Below are 21078 nucleotides of genomic sequence, written 5' to 3'. Positions count from 1 at the left end.
TTGGCCTTTTTTTATGTGGGCTGACTTTATCATCAAGAATTAGCAACAACTTTGGTAAGACAAATTCAACCATTATGGATGTATTTTGAAATGAAAAATTATTAACAATCATGATGTTTCCTCTATATTTATTTATATAAGCTGTGTAAGCTGTCCTTTTTCACAAAGTTCCCTGAAAAGACCATTTTCCTGACCACACAAACAAGACGGAGGACGCTGATACCAGCTCTCCCTCATCATCAACTTGTTGCGTCCATGAACTGAAACATCACTACAGGAACTAACGCGTGCCAAACACACACACATACAAAAAACTTTTACATATTACACATGCCCACTCTTGCGCCTTCTTACTCTCTCTCTCCTTTTGCAGGAACACGAACACAGTGGGTGTGTTTTTGGCTTGTCTGAAGTCCTGGCCTCTCTCCCAGACCCTGAACCGTATCTCTGTTACTGCTGCAGCCAAACAGTTTAGACCACTGGATGTGTACTGGTATCGATTTCACACAACAAACATCGCCCATTTGTGTCTGAATGTTTATGTACAAGTAGCCAGAAAACACCCGCGCACAAAAACACAAACACACACACACAGCTTTGTCAGGGCCTCACAAAAAGGCCAGTTAATGGCCAGTATGTGGAAAGAGAGAAAAAGCCAGAGACAAAGTGAAAACAGTGGTATATCCACAAAATGAGCCAAGGAGAAAGCAAAAACTGTGACGCAAAAGAAACTTATAGTAAATGTTTTACATTTTCTAATTTAAGTTATATCTTTTTTTTAAAAGACCTGAAAGAAAAATAAATGATCAAAACAGCCAATACACAACCAATTCCTAAAAAGTTGTTTTCACAGTGTAAAATATAAAAAAAAAACAAAAAAAAAAAAAACACACTTGGAAATGTGACTTCTAAATCTCAAACCCAAATTTTATCCGAGGTTAAATTTACAATTTCTTTTTGCAATAGAACATTGAAAACATATCAAAGTGTTAAATCTGATGGCAACAATGTACCTCAAAGAGATTGGGACAGGACCATGATTGCCACAGTGCAGGACCCTCTCCTCCTTTAACAACAGTCTGTAAATGTCTGGGTGCTGAGGAGACCACTTGCTGGACTTTTGGAAGAGTAATCTTGTCCCATTCTTGTCTGATATGCGATTTAAACTGCTCAGCAGTTCTGGGTCTTTGTTGTATTTTTTTGTTTCATGGTGTGCCAAATGATGAAAGCTCTTAAATGCAGGCAGGTAAGTTCAGCACCTTTGCATTGTTTTGATGAAATATGCACGCCCTTCCCTGAAAAAGACCCCATTTGGATGGGAGTATATCTTGCTCTAAAGCCTGTATAACCTGTAACCCTTCAGCATTGACAGTGCCATTCCTGATGTACAAGCTGCAGATCCACAGGCATTAATGGAACCTCTAAGGCTGATAACAAGCTAGCTGGTCCCTCTTCTTTTAGCTGGTGCAGTGAACTGGGTTCACAAACGGTGATTTCTGGTGTTTGTGGACCCTTGCAGTGATTTCCATGTTGGGATCATGCCTGTTTTTAATTCATTGCTGGCTGAGAGCTCGAAGATCAAAAGCATCCAATATTGATTTTGAGCTCGTACTGTACCTCGCACAGAGAGATTCCTCCTGATTCTCAAAATGTTTGATGATATTATTAACTGTAGCTGAAGAGATATTGAAAGTATTCACAGTTTTAAATGGAGTAACATTATTCTGAAATTGCTTGTAGAAGCAGTTTGTTTTCCAGATTAGTGAACCTCTGCCTCTCTAAGACGCTCTTTTTATACCCAATCATGTTGCTGACCTGCTGCCAACAAATCTAATTAGTTGCAAAACATTCCTCTGGCTGGCTTTTTTTTTTTAGTACCACTTACTTGTCCCAGTCTTTTAATGCCCCAGTCCCAACCTTTGAAATCTTTTGCCTCCATAAAATACAATAAGCTAACATTTTCAGTAAAAAAAGGAGGTGGTTAAAAATGTCTCAGTTTAAACTTTTGATGACGTTTTACATGTTCTATGAATAACACGTAGGTTTGTGACATTTGGCAATCACTGCATTCTGTTTTCATTTACATTTTACACATCATATCAACAATTTTTTGGAAATGGGGTCACATATTGGATATAAATAAAGTATCTAAAAGAAAAACCTTAAAAGAACAGAGAACAGGTGAATTTCAGACTAATGGGGCTCGTGTTTTATGTCAGCAGGGTATCCACAGAGGGCCAGAGGGAAAACAAAGGGAATTTGGGAAAGACTGGATGAGAAAAAGAGTGTAAATGGGAGATGTGGTCAGAGATAAAGCGAGACCTGCAAGTGCGTCAGAGTGATCCAAAGAGATACAGTTACTCACAAAGTATCACATGTACACACAGACACAATATCATATGGACATTTAAGGAAGGGGGGAAAAAGCAGGGTAGTGGTTCTGTGAAATCCATAAATGCACAGAGTGTTTTATAGGTACAGTTTAATTCTACAAGTCACATTTTTGGGGAATTTGACTTCTTTACACCAGGACAGTGGATTTTAAATCAAACCATCAAGATAAGACAGACCTTTCCAGTTCTGGCACTGTTTAGCAATTACAGCCCAAGTTTTCAGAGGCTCAAAAGTAATCCAGCAAACTAATATAATTTTAAAAATAATGATTGCTTTTAACACTTGGATGACAATAAATATGCAATCAGTGACCGCCTGAAGTCTAGAACCCACTGTGAGGTTCTCTTTTGCAGCATTTGGCTGAATCTGAGCAGGAGTTCATCCTGCTACTTCTATCAGCAGTCACATCATCAAATAAACACTAGTGACCCAGTTCCCCTTGCAGCCATACGTGCCCATGCCACAACATCACCTCCACCATGACAGATAACGTGGTATGCTTCAGATCATGAAGTGTCTTCTTTCCTTCTCCATATTCTTCTCTTCCCATCATTCTGGTAAAAGTTAACCTTGTGCAGTTTTCAGAACGGTGCTGGCTCTTTTAAAAGTTTTCTGGCAAAGTCTACTCTGGCCTTCCTGGTTTTCAGTGTGATCACAGATTTGAATCTGATTTAAACCCTCTGTGTTTACATTTATGAAGGCATCTCTTGATTGAAGACTTTGATGACTACCTCCTCAGTACTGTTTTTGACTTGTTTAGTTGTTGTGAAGGACTTTTCTGAACCAAGGACATAATTATACTGTAGTTCACTTTGGTCATCTTCTGTGGTTTCTCAGGTCTTTTGGTGTTACTAAGCTGGTCAATCCATTCATTATTTTAAAAATTGGTCCAGATTACTGATTTTGCAACCACTAAAGTTCCTCATTTTTTAAGGTTATCCAGTCAAACAATCTCCAGTCTTTCCACCTTCTGCATCAGCACATCTTGGGAATTCAGAGTACCAGTGAAATAGTGCAATACTTGGAATCAACTTCAGATCTTTTATCTGCCATTGTCATAGAACAATGAAGGAACAGGTTTTACTCGGGCATGTAACTGCTTGTCAGTCAACTGTCCACATTTAAGCCTCTGAAAACAGGTGACTTTGTATCACATGAATATGCAGAAAGACTTCAAGCAATACCTTTCTTTGAACCTCTTGAATTAAAACTGAAAGTCTACTTCTACTTCTTTACGTGGTTATTATGCGAGTCTTTATATAATGCAGCATTGTACAAATATCTACAGACCTAACTGTAGATGGCTGTGTGTGAGTGATCTGCGTAAAATGAATCATCCAGATTTATATTGTTTTCTAATCTCGGCTGACTTTGGCCTATACATGAAGCAGTTACTGCTGCAGTAAATGAAAATGATCAAATTATATCAATTTATAATGAAACAAGGTCTTCAACTTTACAAAGAAAATACAAGTGAAGACAAATATTAAGCTAAAGACGTTGAAACTCAAAAAACATAGTTCAGGTTACACAAGTAGTGTAGTCCTCAAATTCAGAAAACTTCAAAACCGCAAAATATTGCAAACTAAAATCTGACAATTATAACTGAATATTGGAGTGAACACATGTCGATCCTGAGATTAGGCCTTACTTGTGCTTGCTTTTTCTCCCTTCTCATCTTTGAAACTCTCACAATATCAACCTGAAATCCTGTGTTGTATATTCATTTAAATATATGTTTTGCATATTTCCTACATGCCATACAATTGAGGCTAAAAAATGTAGGTTATGATCTGGTAAGAGCAATAAAATGCCAGCGTATTAAAAAGATGTTCTTTTTAGGTAAATCTCACACACACATCATACACACTGATTTTCCCATGAATCCCTTCATTATGTATTAGCATCAGTTTTATGTTTATTCACCCCTCTGACATGCGCTGCCATCAGTGCTCATGCTCAAACTCTATGACAGATTATCTTCCATATATTGAAAGATTAATTTTGCATCTTTCTGGCAATGTCAGAGGTCACATCTGTGCATTATGTGGTTATATTTAATCCATGTCAGAGATGTACACATTTCTCTTGAAATCTGTGTGAGGAGGTCACACTGTGTATTTGCTAAAGGAACACTTGCTTTAGTGCAAAGTATGCCAGGAATCTGGTCTCAACCATTCAAATGGTGCTGCAGTCAGTAAATTCTGAGTTTGAAATGCTTAACCTTGTAAAGCGACGTCGTTTCAAATGAGAGCTGACAGAAAGAGTCATACAGTAAAGAAAAAGGAGATGAAGAAAAGAACAGATCAGTGCTGCTATTCGAATATGTACATTTTTCAGCAGCTAAAAGAAAAGCATGGTTTGTAAAAGGCTCACATTTATGAGCCACAGCAACAATAATTACATCTATTAATGGCGTAGCATCAGTACACTGTGGGAGGCTGACATGCACACTGGGGTGTGTCCGTGTATACGGGTTCATGCCTGGATTTCTGCCCGCATTTTCAGAAACACTTCATACTACGTCCTCTCTTTTTGTTTTAACCCTCACCAGGTGTTTTTGTTGGTGAACAGCAAGTGACGAGTGCCGAACAGACAGGCGAGATATTTTACATATTAGAACAATACATTAAAAACATACATAAATGGACCATATAGTGGAATACCAGGTCTAAGGTAAATGAGTAAAGATCCAAGTGTTAATGGTGTTTTATTAGTGTTTAACTTAATGGTGTTTTAGCTGTTTGACAGATATCCATCCACTTATGTTAAACAACTAGGGCCTGCTCAATAAATTTGTAGTGTAAGTCAACGTGTACATGTTACTTTATACTGGTTCTTGTTATCCATCCTCCACAATACTACTGAATTATAGAGGAGGGATAACATTCTCTGTTGCCTGGCAGTGATGTCATTGGCCAGTGGTGATGTCAAAGAGAGATAATAGCACATCTAGGCCTATGAAGCACATCTAGGCCTATGAAGCAAATCATCCAAACCTAAGAGACACTACAGTGATGCGGTACTGCTTGGAAAATGTGCCTTAAATATTTCAGTAGCATCCTGGATAATTAAGGCAATATAAGGAATCTGAGCACAAAGATGGGCAGACAACAGTTTGCATAACCAAAAACAGTTAATCAACTCTCAGCTAAAAAGCAATGATCCATCTTAAATCTTATCTATACCTTAAAGGAAGTATAGGGAAGGAAGTGTAGAAAGAGAGTATAAAACAGCATTGCTAGCCAAAAAGAAAGATGTTCTCCCAACACCTATGAGCTGTTCTGATAACTTACGACAGCGGTCCCCAACCTTTTTTGCGCCACAGACCGGTTTATGTCCAACAATACTTTCATGGACCAGCCTTTAAGGTGACACGGATGAATACAACTTAATAAAACCAGTACCGGTACCCAAAACAAAATGGAGATTTATTCATAACACACAGAAAAAGACCCAGGGAAACCGAGTCAATGATAAAAACGATGAAAAAATAACGCTAAAAACCCTGAAAACCATGAATTTCACACCCGAGCCTCAAGTCTCCCGCCCCGGTACCGGTCCATGGCCCAGGGACCGCTGACTTACGACACACAGTTCCTGTTCAAGTATATAAAGAATAACAAGTGAGGAGGAGAGTGTGTGTATCCCTATGAAGGTGAAAGTTATAACATGTCCCAAGTTTGTAGTTGTAGTCGCATGCTTGTATATGCATTTGCACTCACAGACATAATCAGTCAACTGGGAGTCCATATACTGCCTTACCTTTCTTTAAGGAAGTCTACCACTCGTTTGAAGTCGTCAATGCAATATTCTCTCTTCATATCCATCAGTACGCTATCAGAGGCTGACTGCACGGGAACGTGGAGGAAGGCATAGACGCGTGGATGATTCAAAATCTTGGCCATCTCCTAATGACACAAATGGGAAAACATTAAGGAGGTAACATTATTATAACATGCTGATTTTTGAATGTTTAATTTGTAAGTGTGACTCTATTAGTGATTGTGGATATGCTATAACAAAGCAGTGGATTTCTAACAAGTTGCGTCTTAGGGCGAGAGATGGGATACACCTAGAACAGGTCACCATTCTCTCACAGTGCTAACAAAGAAAGAGAGCTTACGTCCACACCTCCGCATCACCAATTAACCCATCATGCAGCTACACGAACATACAAACTTCACAGAACGTAATGTCCATTAATTATTGATTTCATGACACATATCAACACCTTAAAAACTAAAGCATGGTAAAGGAGAAAAAAAGAAAATGTGAAGGCTCACTGAAGCTTCTGGTGAATGATAGCCGCTGGCTTTGAATAAAATAAAAGTGCCATTAACATTCCTGTCTCTTCCTGCACTCTTTTCACTCCTGCACTCCTTTCAGAGCTTCTACAATACACAGCTTACATCCTATATTTATTTATTTTTTTGTATTTTTCCTTTTCATATCGGAAATTTAAAGTCCTAAGAGTCAAGGTTGCTCCAGTAGGGCTTCTTTATGTCTGGAAAGTCAAGAGCTTTTACTGAAGAATGCAGGTCCTATTTTCAGATCAAAACAGATTCAGAAGATTCTTCATTTGATTTTATTTCAATAAAAACCCTCTATCCGACAAATCAAAAGAATATTTCTGCCAATACACAAGGCTAAGTCCACAATCTTATATGAGAAATGGTGAGAAAAAAAATTAAATTGGTCGGGAAAAACACCCAAAAGAGTACTTTGTGTGTCAAATAATTTTGCTAGCTAAATTAAAACCATGATCATCATTTTTTCTGTGCACAAACATATATTTACAAAAATCTAAATGCTTTTACAGGAATTTGAAAAACTGAATTCACCAGGAGCAACACTCAAGTATAACATGTACCCCAACTCTAATACTTTTAATAAGAACACTGCAGTTAAATGCACTACAGTAATTAGGGGACTTTGCAAGGTTTTTTTTTTCCCCTTTTCTTCTCACTTTTAATTTCCTCAGTAATAGAACTGGAGAGAACACAGATGTCAGATTTTTCTGACGGACATAATCAGGATGCTATCATCACCATGCTAATCACCATAAGAAGGCGAAAAAGAAAAGGAGAGGGGAGGAAGAAATGATTTAATGATTTCCTACAAGAACGTACTGATTGCAGTCCGTCTTCTCAATTAAGATCTATTGTAGAATGCGCTCGCCTTCTTACGCAGACATTAAAGCATATGTGTGCATGAACACACACGGGCACAGCTCAGTATCAGCGCCACGGGGGGTTGACCGCTGGAAGCTCCAAATTAGAAAGAATTAATTTGGTTGGAAAATGGAGCTTGATTGGTGACAGAAATCAGGCTACTGCATGTGTCTGTAAGTGTGGGAGTTAGTGTGTAAAAGAAAAACCATGAAAAAGAACATGTGTTTATGTGTTTTTAAATGTATTATGAACCAGAGTAAATAGCAGAGTGATGGATTCATAGTGCCTCTATTTCTAAGTGTAGATGCTTTAATGTGTATACCTCAAATTTCTGCTGTGAAGCTCTTTTAGAGTCCACAACCATCAGTGGCACCAGAAGAAAGAAGCAAAAACTACATGCAAAGCCTAGAAAGAGGGATATTCCACATAAAATGTGATGAATTAATTTTGTACTACAATAATAAAATATACTTCAAATGGTAAGGTTCTGTTGTTGTAATACATTTTAAATACTAATGTAGATGTACTACTATTGCAACAATGTATCTACATGGAAAACGTGGGCCTCTTCTCTAAGTGTGCCTTTCTAAAGTGCAACCTTTTACCTCTGACTGTCTCTTCTATTATTAAGTTACAATCCTCTAATGTGGTTTTCCTGGCAAGCTGAAGTGACCTATAAGATCTAATGATGGCTATCAGGGAGAGGGTATTTATTAATGCACACTTGTGTGCTTTGAAGAAATATATGATGTGTAGTAATGTGTTTCTTTTGAATCAGAATAAAAAAAACTTTAATAACCACTAAGGAAATTAGCAATTATTAAAGGGTTACAGCTGCTCCAAGACAATAACGGTAACAGACTGAACTAATTAAATAATACAATATATTACAAAGTTTGCAAAATATATACAAATAACTCTAACCTGTAAAACCTTGTCATTTGTTATTTTACTGTAGAGCATGTGTAAAAGGGTGTAGCTACTGCAGTGTGTACTGTGCATTAGATGGAGGAGCTGTAAAGGGAGATGACGAGATGAAAAGTCGCACTACATTCAGTCTTCATGCCTACTATCTATCCCGGAGCGTCCCCTAAATTAACAGTATTGCCAATTACCAAAATCACTCTTTATGTCTCTGTAATGATTAATTCACCAGTATGTAAAACACTTTAATCAAAATTATATGTTTTAATGCTGAAATATAATTATTGTTGCTATGCACGAATTTTCAAATTTGCTGTTCTACAAAAAGTAGTTGGAAAAAAATGTTAAGAACATTATTATTTTTTGATTAAGATGCCAAATTATTCTTATTTAATTGCATTCCTGAACAGGAAAAAAAGTTGTTTTAATGGCTGAGCGTTATGCTTGATTAATTTCTGACTTTTCAGAGGAATCTAGGATGTCGGCTGAAATGCGGGTATGAAAATGTGAATTTGGCTCGTTTACCCGCAATATCATTTTTGTTAAAACGGGCAGATATTGACTAAAAAAAATAGTGGTGTCGTGTTTTTATGACAGCTAGTTAAATACATTTGTTAAGAGTATGCGTATATGTATGTAGCTGGGTGTCGACACAGTTTCAGGAGACTTCCCTCACATGGATCATTTATCATGCACATGACTGTATAATAGAGATCTGCAAATGATGTTGCAAATCCCAGAAGACTTGAGGATCTTTAATATTTCACAGCTACCAATACTAAATGTCAAAGTGTAAATGATGCTGTGATGAGTACGCAATAGGCAGGTAAAAAATGTTTTTTAAAAAACAATATGATGTTCAATAACTACATGCTGCCTTGATATTGATCATCTTTAGAGTTATGATAGTTTTCAGATCAAAGCAAAGCTCTGTTTTCTTTATGCAGGAATATTGCAGTTCCAGTTCAAGTCTGTACTGAAGTTTTTATACCTCACTCACTGTAGAAGAGACACACTCCTAATTTGCATGTTGGCTTCATTTGTTGACACACCATTTCAACGTGGCTTTAATTGCTTCTACCATGGCGATGATGTTGTCTTCCCGACTACACCCTCATTTATCCTGGTGTCATGTAAGGGTAAATCAAAAAGGATGTGCCATTAACTTTAGTTTGAGATTTATCAATCACATATGCTCAAGTTACAATCTGGGATCATTCAAATGTGCCCAAGCAAGGTTTTATGATCAGTCAACTGTAAGCCATTTTTGTGCATTTATATATTTATAAATCAGCCTTGACCAATACCGTTTTTGTTTTTTACCCCAACAGGTCTTCATCTGCAAAAAAACAATCTTTTCATCTCTGATTGATCAGCGCAAATAGACACACGAACACAGAAAAGATCGAGTTAAGTGGATTAGCTCAAAGGATCTGATATCGCTCCCCTCAAATCAGATATCACTTAAAAGAAAAGAAAAGAAAACATATGTGGGGGGAGAGGTGATGAAAGTCGATTTAGCTCCAAGCAGCCTCAGCACGTGACTACAGACGTTTTACAACAATTTCCCAGAAAATATGCTTACTCTAAACTTTGTGCTTTTCCTTTTCTTTTGTTTGTGTATCTTTTTCCTCATCCTTTTCATCATTCACTCTCCCTTCTTTTTTGTGTTTGGTGCTTAAAACACGTGATAGTCATGTTTTGAATACTGTGGGTTTCAAAACTGAATGTTTCTGACTTTCTCTCTAAGCAGGCTGCTGAAAGTCAGGGTCAACTTTGTTTGAATCAAGTCATCTCTGTCTGTATAGCTTGTGACTGCAAATATGTTATTAATCAAGCACATCGCACAAAAATGAAATAAATTCTAAACTCTGCAACCCAAAAGAAATCGACCTTAACTTTTCAAGTGAAATTCGGTTGAAGTTCGTCTGTAAATACGGCCTCTCTTAAATTCTGATTTAAAAAGAGAGAAACATTTGAGAAAAACATACATGGTCAAATGGGCCAAGAGGGATCAGTTCAATGTAATTCGGTCTCCTCGGGGCAGCGGGATATTGTATGCGTTATTCATTGCACAGCTTAGAGGAGACACAAAGAGTCAGATGCGTTTAACTGTGAGTATTTTTTAGGGAGCACTAACTGAACGCGTCCTACACATATTCAAAAATGAGAACTTACTTATTCACTAATAGCAAATGTTGTTTGCTATAATAGCAACATTACGTTTGACACTTCGGAAAATAACAGTAACACTTTAAGACTTACTCAAACACAGTTCAAACTATACACAAAGGTGATGAGAAAAAATTCTCATTGCCTGTTTAGAAATAAACAAGTACCGACTCACAAGCATAAAGCCAGAAGAAAAATGAAAAATGGCCAATGAAGAGTCAAAATGTTCTACAGTTATTTTCGCAGCAAAAAGGTTCAAGAAATAAATGTGAAAAAATACATGCTTTACTTATTATTTGTGCCGTCTTATCATTTGAAATTGGACAGAATCCTTTAAAACTCAAAGCTTTGAAAGATGAAATCAATTCATACATTCAGATTACCTGAACCTCTAAAAACATATCTTTTAATATCATGTGTCACCCAGTGAAGTCTAGAGAAATCTATTCCCAGGACAAGTCAGTATTTGTGTGTACATGACCAAGCACAACGACACTTCAGAAAGTGAAATCCCTCTGGTATTATACATTTAAACACTTCAAGCTGTGCTTGATTTTCCTTGGCATCTATACCAAGCTTGCTGCACACCTCTTAGAATGAAATGCATTGCACGGTTAAAGGTGAATTGGGTGTATGTGTAGGATTTGTCATGTGCAAGGCGTTTCTGTGACTGTGACAAACTTTGTTTTTAAGGGGACATGCACAACAAGTCACTCAAAAATACAACTAAACTACAGTCTAAAGGCACAACAGAGGCACATCGGAATAGCTTTGCTGTGAGCTTTCATTTGGTTTAGTTCCTCACACAAAATGCTACATTAGGCCTCTAATGTGAAGAGGCTCCCAAAGGCTTCATTAAAATGAAAATGGATTGAGAGGGTGTTTCTATACAGCTGCCCTTGAGCCCAGGCAAGAGATGGTTGCGGCTATGTTTCTGTGAACGGGTGTCCAGGGTATAATCATTAGTGTATGTATGGGACAGACCTTTTGCTGTGTTACAGCTATTTGGTAGTTTATCAGGGCACACAGGGAAATGCTTCTGATAAGTGATAAAAGTGGGAGGGAAAAAAATAAAAATAAAAAGCAAAATTACCATATTTTTCGGACCATAAGGCGCACCCGGATTATAAGGCGCATTAAGCGAAACAAAACAGTCAGATAAGTCAAACTTTACTCATCTTATTCTTCTTGCTTCCTCCACTTTCGTACCATTGATCCATTAATGTTGAATTCTCTCACAGCTGCTCTGTTCACATGTTGTTGCAGTATATTAATGACTAACCTCGTATTGTGGATGGATTATCTCAGTTGTTCTCCTGACTGAAGTTTGGTCCGTTTACAGGATCCTGCGTTGTGATTGCATTTGTCTCTAACCATCGGGAACCCTCGCGTTAACTTCTATCGAGTGGAAAAAAAGTTAGCGTTCATCCTCCAGCTTCACTTTGTTTTTGTTATGCTAACATAGCTGTGTCGCTAGCGATCACGTAGCACATCATTACGGTAGCCGTAATGCTTCGACAATCCATCAAGCGGTGCGACTTCGTAGCTTACCAAAGTCGTACTAAAACATTTTTTGACAGATTTTTTAGCGCCGTGTTCCACATAAAATCCTTTCGAGGTCAGTAAGCACAACCAGAATTAATACATAAGGCGCACTGTCGATTTTTGAGAAAATTAAAGGATTTTAAGTGCACCTTATAGTACGGACAACACGGTAAGTGCAATGTGACACAGCATAAAACCACACAAAAGTCCAAAATTTTTGTTTTTACTTTATGTTTCCTTAAACTTTCAAAAGTTCGAGATGAACATATAAACACACGTGCAATCAATCTGTAGTTTGATTGCTTTTTTCAACTTGATGATGTCAGACTGTCCTCTCTTTGAATTACTGTTGTTAGTAACAATGTATATAGATAAACAGAGACTTGTAGCATGTTGGTGAATAACATCTCATGTGAAAAAACTCAACTGGGTTATCAAGAAACTGTTGATCGATCACAATCCACACGGCATTATCACCAAAGGCCAAAGATGGAAAACTCACTGGCATCACTAAGGGAGCAAATTTCACTGGTTGACTACCTACACGGAGACTATTTTCACACCTCATTTGCCATTTCTAGTATAGATTATTATAAATCGCCCACACATAAAGGCTCACAGAAACACATCCACACTTATCTGCACACACACACACACAGAGTGGTCAGATGTGGCTGTACTGTGGACAGACGGACAGATTCAGAGATGGGTAGATGGGGAAAAAGATGCTACACTCCAAAATTTAAAAACTGAAGAGGGGGGAAAATGAGGAGAGAGAAAAACAAAAAGTGGCACTGTAGAGACATTTTTACGTGAAGCTACTCAAAAACGAAGCACTGATAGCACAATGCAATCAACTAAAATGTCAGGGAGAAGTGGCCCGTGAGAGCAGATTGGGCCTTTAACTGCTCCAATCAGCAAATGGTTCTACGGGGCTGTCTACATCTGTCAAGAAAAACAGGCTGCACATAGGAAGAAATTGTGTGCTCTTGTGTGACAGAAGGAGACAGTGCAGACGCGTTGATCTGTGAGTATTTGTGAGAGAGGGTGATCTTTAAAGGGGTAGTGGAGAAGTTACTTGGCCTTTTCAGCTTCAATCACAGCCATTCGGTATGATGCCATTATATAAGTGCTAGCGTTCTTCAAAAGAAGAGACAGCAGGACATCATTCAGCCTTTAAGACGAACGATAAAAATACTCTGGAGACTTGGCCTTCTTCATCGCCACGCCATTGACGTGATTACCATCATCACAACTTGAATTGGAGAAAATAGACAAAAGAGGTTATGGACGAGTAATTAGGAGAAGAAAAAACTAAAAGCAAAAGGTGAAGGGAGGAGAAAAAGATTAAAAGCGTCAAAAGGAGAAAATGAAGAGCTATATTGAAAAAGAAGGAGCTGCAAGAGGAAGCAAAGAAAGAAGGAAAAACTTTGAGGAAGGAAGCTCGCAAAGACTTTCAAAATACTTTTTTTTCTTAATGACTGTCAGTACGCCCGTATTTATAAGTAGGACTGCAAAAAGGGAAAAAAGGACAGTGTGGAAAGGGTTAGCAGACAAGAGGGGGGAAAAAGGATGGATACGAAAGGGTACATAGGGAACAAGAGCAACACAAGACAATGATAAGTTAAAGAAGACCATCTTTCCTTATGTAGGTTAATTGGGTGAGGAATTAAAGCAAAAAAATATATAATTCAATTCAACACATGGACATTAACAATAAAAGGGCTGCTAGCATATGAAATTATTCTTAATACACACACACACACACACACCAAGCAACTGTGTCTTCCAAGTGTGTTTCTAATTATCAGTTAATTGTTATTCCCTATCATTAGGAGGGTGGGTTTTTAATTGTAATGTAGCCAAGCAGAAAGCCTACCTATACATGTGGGGGACAATTAGCCACCTCCATTAACCCCTGGTTAATTACAACCTCTATAGCTGCTTCCCACAGCACTTTTCCCACTGCTTTTTACCCCTCGTCTCTATCCCCAGGCCTTCATCCCCTTACTTTTTTACATTTCTGCCCTCATTTCATTAATCAGTGATCCCAATCATCTTTGATTGTTTGATTCAAAGTATCTGTTATGAATTTATTTTTTAAAGAAAAAAGGAAGAAAAAAAAGTTCTGTCATTTGCTTTTTCAAGGTTACCATTACCCAATTCATCCTCTCTTTCTTCCACTGACATGTTTCTCCTCTCCTTTTTCCAACCAACTGTTTTTAATCAGGGCTGAAATTATGAATGCAAACAGGCAACCAGAGCAAGAATAATAGGACTGAAAAATAAGCCAGAAATTAAATCCATCTATCAAGGTCAGCAATCACGTTTAATATAACATTAAAATATTAACTAGAATTTGTACAAAAGGTCCCACTTCCTTGAGTTTTATCCCTGTCATTGAAGCAAAAGTTCACCTGTGATTTTATTCCCAGCAGAACATTGCTCAATAAGAATTGTGACATTGGGAAAACCTAGCATCAGAATGAGTAGGAAGTGTTCAAACACCTCAGTTTTAAGCATAGAGAGGTTTTCCGATAATTAACTCATTTTCCCAGTAAAGGATTTTAAGAGTGCAGTGCATTACCTTCTATCATGTTTTGCAGATAATTTGTACAAAAATCACAATCAGACCAAAACAGAACAAACCAAGAAAAACAAGGAAGTCGCTTTTTAATCTAAGTGGCTGAAAAGCAACTTCCTTTGAGATAAAGTAATCAATAAATAAAGATTAAAAGACTCAAGTCGCAAAAGAGTTGTCAAAAGCAGGCCACAGAGGATGAGCGGTGTATCTATAGCACTTCTCAGGAGCCTTAACACGGGCAAACACTTATGGTGGGTTAAGATAGACCTGCAATGTAAAGTAGATGAGCAGATGAACAGGAAGGGAGATGCAAAATATCGATTTATCAAACACATAATGACAATGATGTCTCAAGTCACACCTACTACGCTGGATCAACACCTTGGTAGGCGATGAAGTGAACTAGCACACCACAAGCATGACACACTGGCTCTCAATTTGTATCATCGCAACACGATGCTCACCATTATGGTAGCTGCTTATTTACATCAATATTTTGATGGCTGTAAGGTAGGTTTAGATGTTCCAAAAGGATGAAACATCCATGCGTGTTTAGATCATGTGACTAAAAGCAAATGATGTCACACCCTTTCTTGCACTACTTTATAGCAGGTTTGCACAGACCATCAGTTTTCTTGGTGTAATAAAAATGTAAAACTGGAGCCCTACAGTTTTTTTTATAATACTAACTTCAAAGCACAACTTGTTTCATCACATACTCAGTCCAAATGTATGCAGTTTTTATATTCTTCTCATTACTAACAATGCAAGATTTAGGTTTAACAAAATATTCTATTTCCCAGAAAATCTGGACACCACCAGCTGCCATATAGCAGTGAAAAAGTCAGACTGAATAACAGCTCGCTCCCCTAGCTGAGACTTTCTCCCCACTTAATGACCTGAATGCAGGACCTCGGGGTAAAAATGCACCACGCTTTACCTTCTCTCACAAAATTGAAACAGGGAGCTGATAACGGTTGTTAAACGCACTCATCTGGCAAATTATAACTTCAACCCTTTTCCATTATTGGTTTATTTTCAGAGTGATGGCACAGTGATGATCTGTCAATGATGATCTGTCAAAAGGCAACTTGCTTGCTCTTTCTCACATTTCTCTGGCAATGACTGATAAAAAAAGAGCGGACTACAAATCCCCACAGCAGCAAATTTTACAGGAATACCAAATGAAGTAGAGAAAGTCTTAATTGATGGCAAAACCCTGATGTAAATTTACGAGTTAACTTTAATTAACTAATTAATAATCTAATTAATTATTTCACAGTTTGCTAGAAAGTGAATAATAATAAAATAATTTAAAAGAAAATGAACTGGTTGCAACAAACAATGGGAGACAACATGGACCAGGAAACAACATGTTGGCATGTGCCATCTATCCAGATAATCTGGACAATGGAAGGACTTTTTTTTTTTTTTTTTTAAACACACATTGCAATCCTTTGCACTCAATACATGAATATGTTATTTAAAAAGAGACACAACTGTCAGTTCATGAAAAGCGATAGAATATAATAATGTGTTGTGTCTCCAACACAAGTTAATTTTTTTTTTAAAAAAGGGGGTGAGGCAGAAAAAGATTTAAATGGCAGAAAATCCATGTCTCACAGACATGCAAATACACAAAGAAGTCAGGGCTAGAGATCGAGAGAGAAAATAGAGAGGGGTAACAATGCCCATTGTTCCATTAGAAAAGACAATAATGATTGATAAAATGAGGTTACTAAAGAGGACACAATGGTCCTTAATTGACTCATTAGGGAAAGAAGAGAATGAACTAATCAGCAGAGAATGAGTGCTGCAGCTAAACTGCTTGGTAAGCAAAACAGAAAGGCTTTTAGTTTATTAAATCTAGGCAAAGCAATATTGTTTGTTCACAGAAAGAGCCCATCAGGAGAAAAACAAAGCAGGTAAAAAGGAAGTGTGTGGAGTGTCTCAGTCTCAGTGTTTTACTTTTATTAATACTGATGCATTATTATATTTGATAGGACTCGTGGGTGAAACTGTGGAGGTGTTTGTGTGTACTGCGCATACCTCTAGGTGTTCCAGGATATATGGTGGATTCGTCATCCCCAGCCTTAGCATGGCACCTTCGGGAATCTCCTCCACCAGTCTCCACAGCAGCGTGGGCAGGTCTGTCCCTATGTCTCTACCGTAAGCACCGGTGTCCTCACTGGTCAACCAGATCTCGCACACTCCCTCTACAAAGGCACACACATATAAACATGCTCATTAACCATATTAAATTCATTAATTCATATTACGTAACAGCCACCAATAACCACCATCAATAATCAAAGCAGGCTGCGTATTAGTTCCCAAGTGGGAACAGTTTACAGTGACTGTGGGTACTGTTGTACTTAAGGGAATCTCATGTTAACATTTCACTAATTTGATTAAAAATAACCTTACCTACTGAAGGTAATGAATGAAAAACATGTAGGCTGAAACCTGAGGGAGATATTTGACTGTTAAATTAACTGAATCAAGCATTCCACTTTAGAGTTAATGTTTATATTGTGTGTGTGTGAGTGTTAAAATATCCTTTTCATGTTTAATGACTTAGTTAAAATTATCCATGCTGCTTGTGCTATGAGGACATCGCTTTCCTCCACCATGTATTATTCAAAGTTGATTTTAGCGCTACATATTTGAAACTTTCAAAACTTTGGCTAATTTGAGGTCAGAAGTTCGCTGATAGCATTCTGCAAACTGTTTCATGGTCCTATTTTTGACATCCATACAGCCCGTTATGGCTGTCTGCTTAAAATAAGTCCAATTAACAATTACCGTCTGTGCTCCTGACTAATGAGTAACACCTGAAAAAGCTTTAAAATGCCCTTCTTAAAACTCTCTCCTGCTCTCGTAGCTATAATTCTCTGCGGGAGTCTCCTCACATCACATTATTTTCTTTTTCTTTAAGCAACTGTCAGAATAAACGTAAAAGATGTTTTTTTACTCTGTTTTACTTCCTCCTTCATCTGTTATTAGAAATACTAATGTAAATAGTTATGACAGCCAAGCTCAAGCTCCAAAGGTTCCATGTCATTATCTCACCTTCTCTCAGGTATCATTATTTCATTGCCACTCTGAAGCTTTTGTTGTCATTGCTTATATATGCCAGGTCTTTGATAGAAACCCCATTTATGACAGTCACTGACAAGTATTAAAAATACCAGTGTTGTAAACATGGATTGCAGGAATGTGAAGGTCAAATGCAGCAAGAGGGGGTGATCAACTGGTTTCATGCTAAATTAGAGCAACGCTCAGTGCTAGAGCTTAATGAGCTAAGTGTCATTTGACTGTAGGTCCGGAAATGGCTGAGTGTCTGTTTAAGCTATGTGTTAAGACATATTATATCACACAGGCACACATAAACACATTTGCACTTGCAGGGGGACAAGTATTAGGTACACACACGCAAATGCACACAACCATCATTATCATTAGCTGTGCAGAGACAGACAGAAAGATGCATGTGGTCATACTGTTTGGCTAATTGGACAGTGTGTGTGTGTGTATAGAGGTGAGCATGGGCCAGATAGATTAAAAATGATGACGGTGTAATTGTCTGGAGTCGAATTAAAGTGTTTCCAGAGCTCATCGTCGACATTAAGAAGCACTAATGATTTCTGTCGCCAGCCGCGTCTAAAAATGCAATCAAATGCATCCATCAATCACACATGCTTAAATCGTATCAGGCCAGCATGCACACTGTATAAGAATATATCAAGATAGCTTCAGTGTGCAATTAATTCGATGCATATTTCACCTTCGGACAATATTTAATAATAACCTAGTTCATTAAACTCCTTATCGTTATTTAATTCATTCAATTTATTATGCTTAGAAAGTACGCGCTGTTTTTAAGCAACGTGTCTCTTCACAGGCATAAGAACTTCCCGTCTGCTTCTGGCCACCAGACATCTTCAAACCACCCCAGAGGTTGAGCATATCTCATATAGACGTGTTATCTTCTAATATTAATTTGTAATGGTGTTTATTTACTGCAGTATTTACTGTATTTATTTAATTTGTCACATTCCCATCTTTTAAAGGTAAAGAAAAGCATTGATAGCAATTCCATGGACAGCTCAAATCAGCTTGTTTGGGCTCAGTAATACCAATGTCACTACCAAGTCAAGGACCTTGACTGCATCATCTACATACCAGTAAAGACCAAATCCAGCACAATAACAGTGTCCTTTTCAGCTTAACTGTTGCAGAAAGACACTGGCCAAATGATGGCCTCATTCACAGCCAAACGTACATTGAAATGACCTCTGAGCTAAATTGCTTGCTTCCAAAACAACATTCTTGTGATTCCAGTCCAATAATGCTGTACAAATAGTAAGCGTATATATTGTTTGCTGTGAAATATTTCTGAATCCCCTGTTAATTATGTTTTGAGCAGGGTGATGCTTTGCAAAAGTCTCTCATGTTTACTCAAGGCCATAGCCATGCACAGATTTCCAGCTCAACTCAATAACCTACCCAGTAATTTGCCCTTTTGCCTTGCTTCTCGGTTCTTTTGTGTCAGGTGTGCCAACGGTGTTATTGTTGGCCAAATACAGAGAGGAGGCAGCTATTAGGAAATGCCTGCCCTTCTGTATCTGGTCTTATACAAGCTGCACATCTGCTTCCTCTGCTTTTGTTTATGTGTAGTGGCGAGAGGTCACAGTGGTGAAGGGCTGACAATTGCCTCCTGTCAAGATGGTGCAAAAAAGTCACGATCTCTGTCAGGAGAAATTTGTAAACCTAATAGTGCGTTAGCCATTGCTTTTCATAATGTACTCAAAAATAATTTATATGCAGTACGCCTAATTGCCATCATTATATTATCTGGCTGTGAGTGGTTTTACTTCAATAAATACTTTCTGGTAAGTAGAAAGTATGTACACTGCTGAATGGTTTAGGAAATACTGTTCTGAGCACATTTTGGCCTCTGATACCATTGAGAAATATGAATATTGATCATGTACTATCATTGTTTTATTATTATTTTTTAAATATGGGAAGATGAATCCCATGCAACAAAGTCAGGAGGGACACATTTCCATTGTGCTTTGGCCTGTGCGTGTTGACATTACACATTAACATTTGACCCAAGTCCTTTTTCCAACCACTTTATGATGTAGTTTGATGTCAGAGCAGTTCCAAACACGGGTGGGTAGCACACCCGTTTTCCTAAACGCTGTTAACATTCACTTCATTCTGACAAAGCATAGCACAGACAGTGGAGTGAAAAAGCATGTCAGAATTTTAAAAAGTCCTGATATGCAAAACAAAATCAAACAAAAGTAAAACAAAAACAAAACACTCAGTGAGATAGATCTGCACTTATGACCACATTCACAAACCTACAAGCTGAGAGAGAAAGCTTGAACGCACAGGAAACAGTTGCACGCATGTCCAAGTTCCATTCGTCTTTGTCCAAGAACAACACCATCAGTGCGCCTGAAAAAACCATACAAAACCATCATCACACCCGGTCTCGGTCAAATACTTGTTTGCTGTGTCTGGGTTTGCTTTTATGGACAAGTTTTCATTTTAGACTAAATGTAATGAGGACATTTCTGTACTTGCAATGATATTTTGGCTCATATCCTCACAATATGAAAGGTGCTTTCTAGACACAGATTCTTCCCCATTAATCTGACAGCACCTCATAGTGTCAGCTGTATGCCTGAATGCAGCACTCGTTCAACATTTTTCATTAAAGTCAAAATGGACATCAAATGGACGTCAAATCTAGGATATTTCTGTGCATCTTTCAACATGGTATAGTCTGCAGGCACTCTGTAACAAGTATTTGCCCCCTTCCTAATTTCCTAGTGTTTTGCATATTTCTCACACTTACGTGTTTCAGATCATCAAAAAATGTTAATATCAGACAAAGATAGCCAAAGTAAATAGAAAACACGGTTTTTAAATGATGATTTCATTGATTAAGGGAGAACAGTTATCCAAACCGCACTGGTCCTGTGTGAAAAAGTAATTGCCCCTCTTGTTAAATCATGAATTAACTATGATTAACTAATTTTTTTGGGAAAGTTGAGCTCAGTTTCACTAAACACACTCAGGCCTAATTACTGGCAGACCTGCTGAATCAAGAAATCACTTAAATAGAACCTGTCTGACAAAGTGAAGCAGGCTAAATGATCACAAAAAGTAACAAAGTCACTGAAATATCAGTCTGGAAAGGTTAACAAAGCGATTTCTATTTATTTTCTTTGGGACTCCAGTGAACCACAGTGAGAGTCATTATAC

General features: G+C 37.8%; 1 protein-coding gene across 1 annotated transcript in view; it reads right to left on the bottom strand.

Annotated features, from left to right (window-relative positions):
- The window catches only part of cdkal1 (CDK5 regulatory subunit associated protein 1-like 1), a 245987-nt gene that overhangs the window by 91925 nt on the left and 132984 nt on the right, over positions 1-21078 (bottom strand). Inside the window, exons 9-10 of the mRNA XM_063488015.1 lie at positions 16843-17009; positions 6160-6305 (exon numbers count right to left, since the gene is read on the bottom strand). Of these exons, the coding sequence (XP_063344085.1) occupies positions 6160-6305; positions 16843-17009 (313 nt within the window). The remainder of the gene's footprint in view (positions 1-6159; positions 6306-16842; positions 17010-21078) is intronic.

Source organism: Pelmatolapia mariae, linkage group LG10_11, assembly GCF_036321145.2.
Source record: "Pelmatolapia mariae isolate MD_Pm_ZW linkage group LG10_11, Pm_UMD_F_2, whole genome shotgun sequence".
NCBI classification, from domain to species: Eukaryota; Metazoa; Chordata; class Actinopteri; order Cichliformes; family Cichlidae; genus Pelmatolapia; species Pelmatolapia mariae.
The sequence above is the reverse complement of the archived record's forward strand: the minus strand, read 5'-3'. Positions and strand labels throughout refer to the sequence as shown.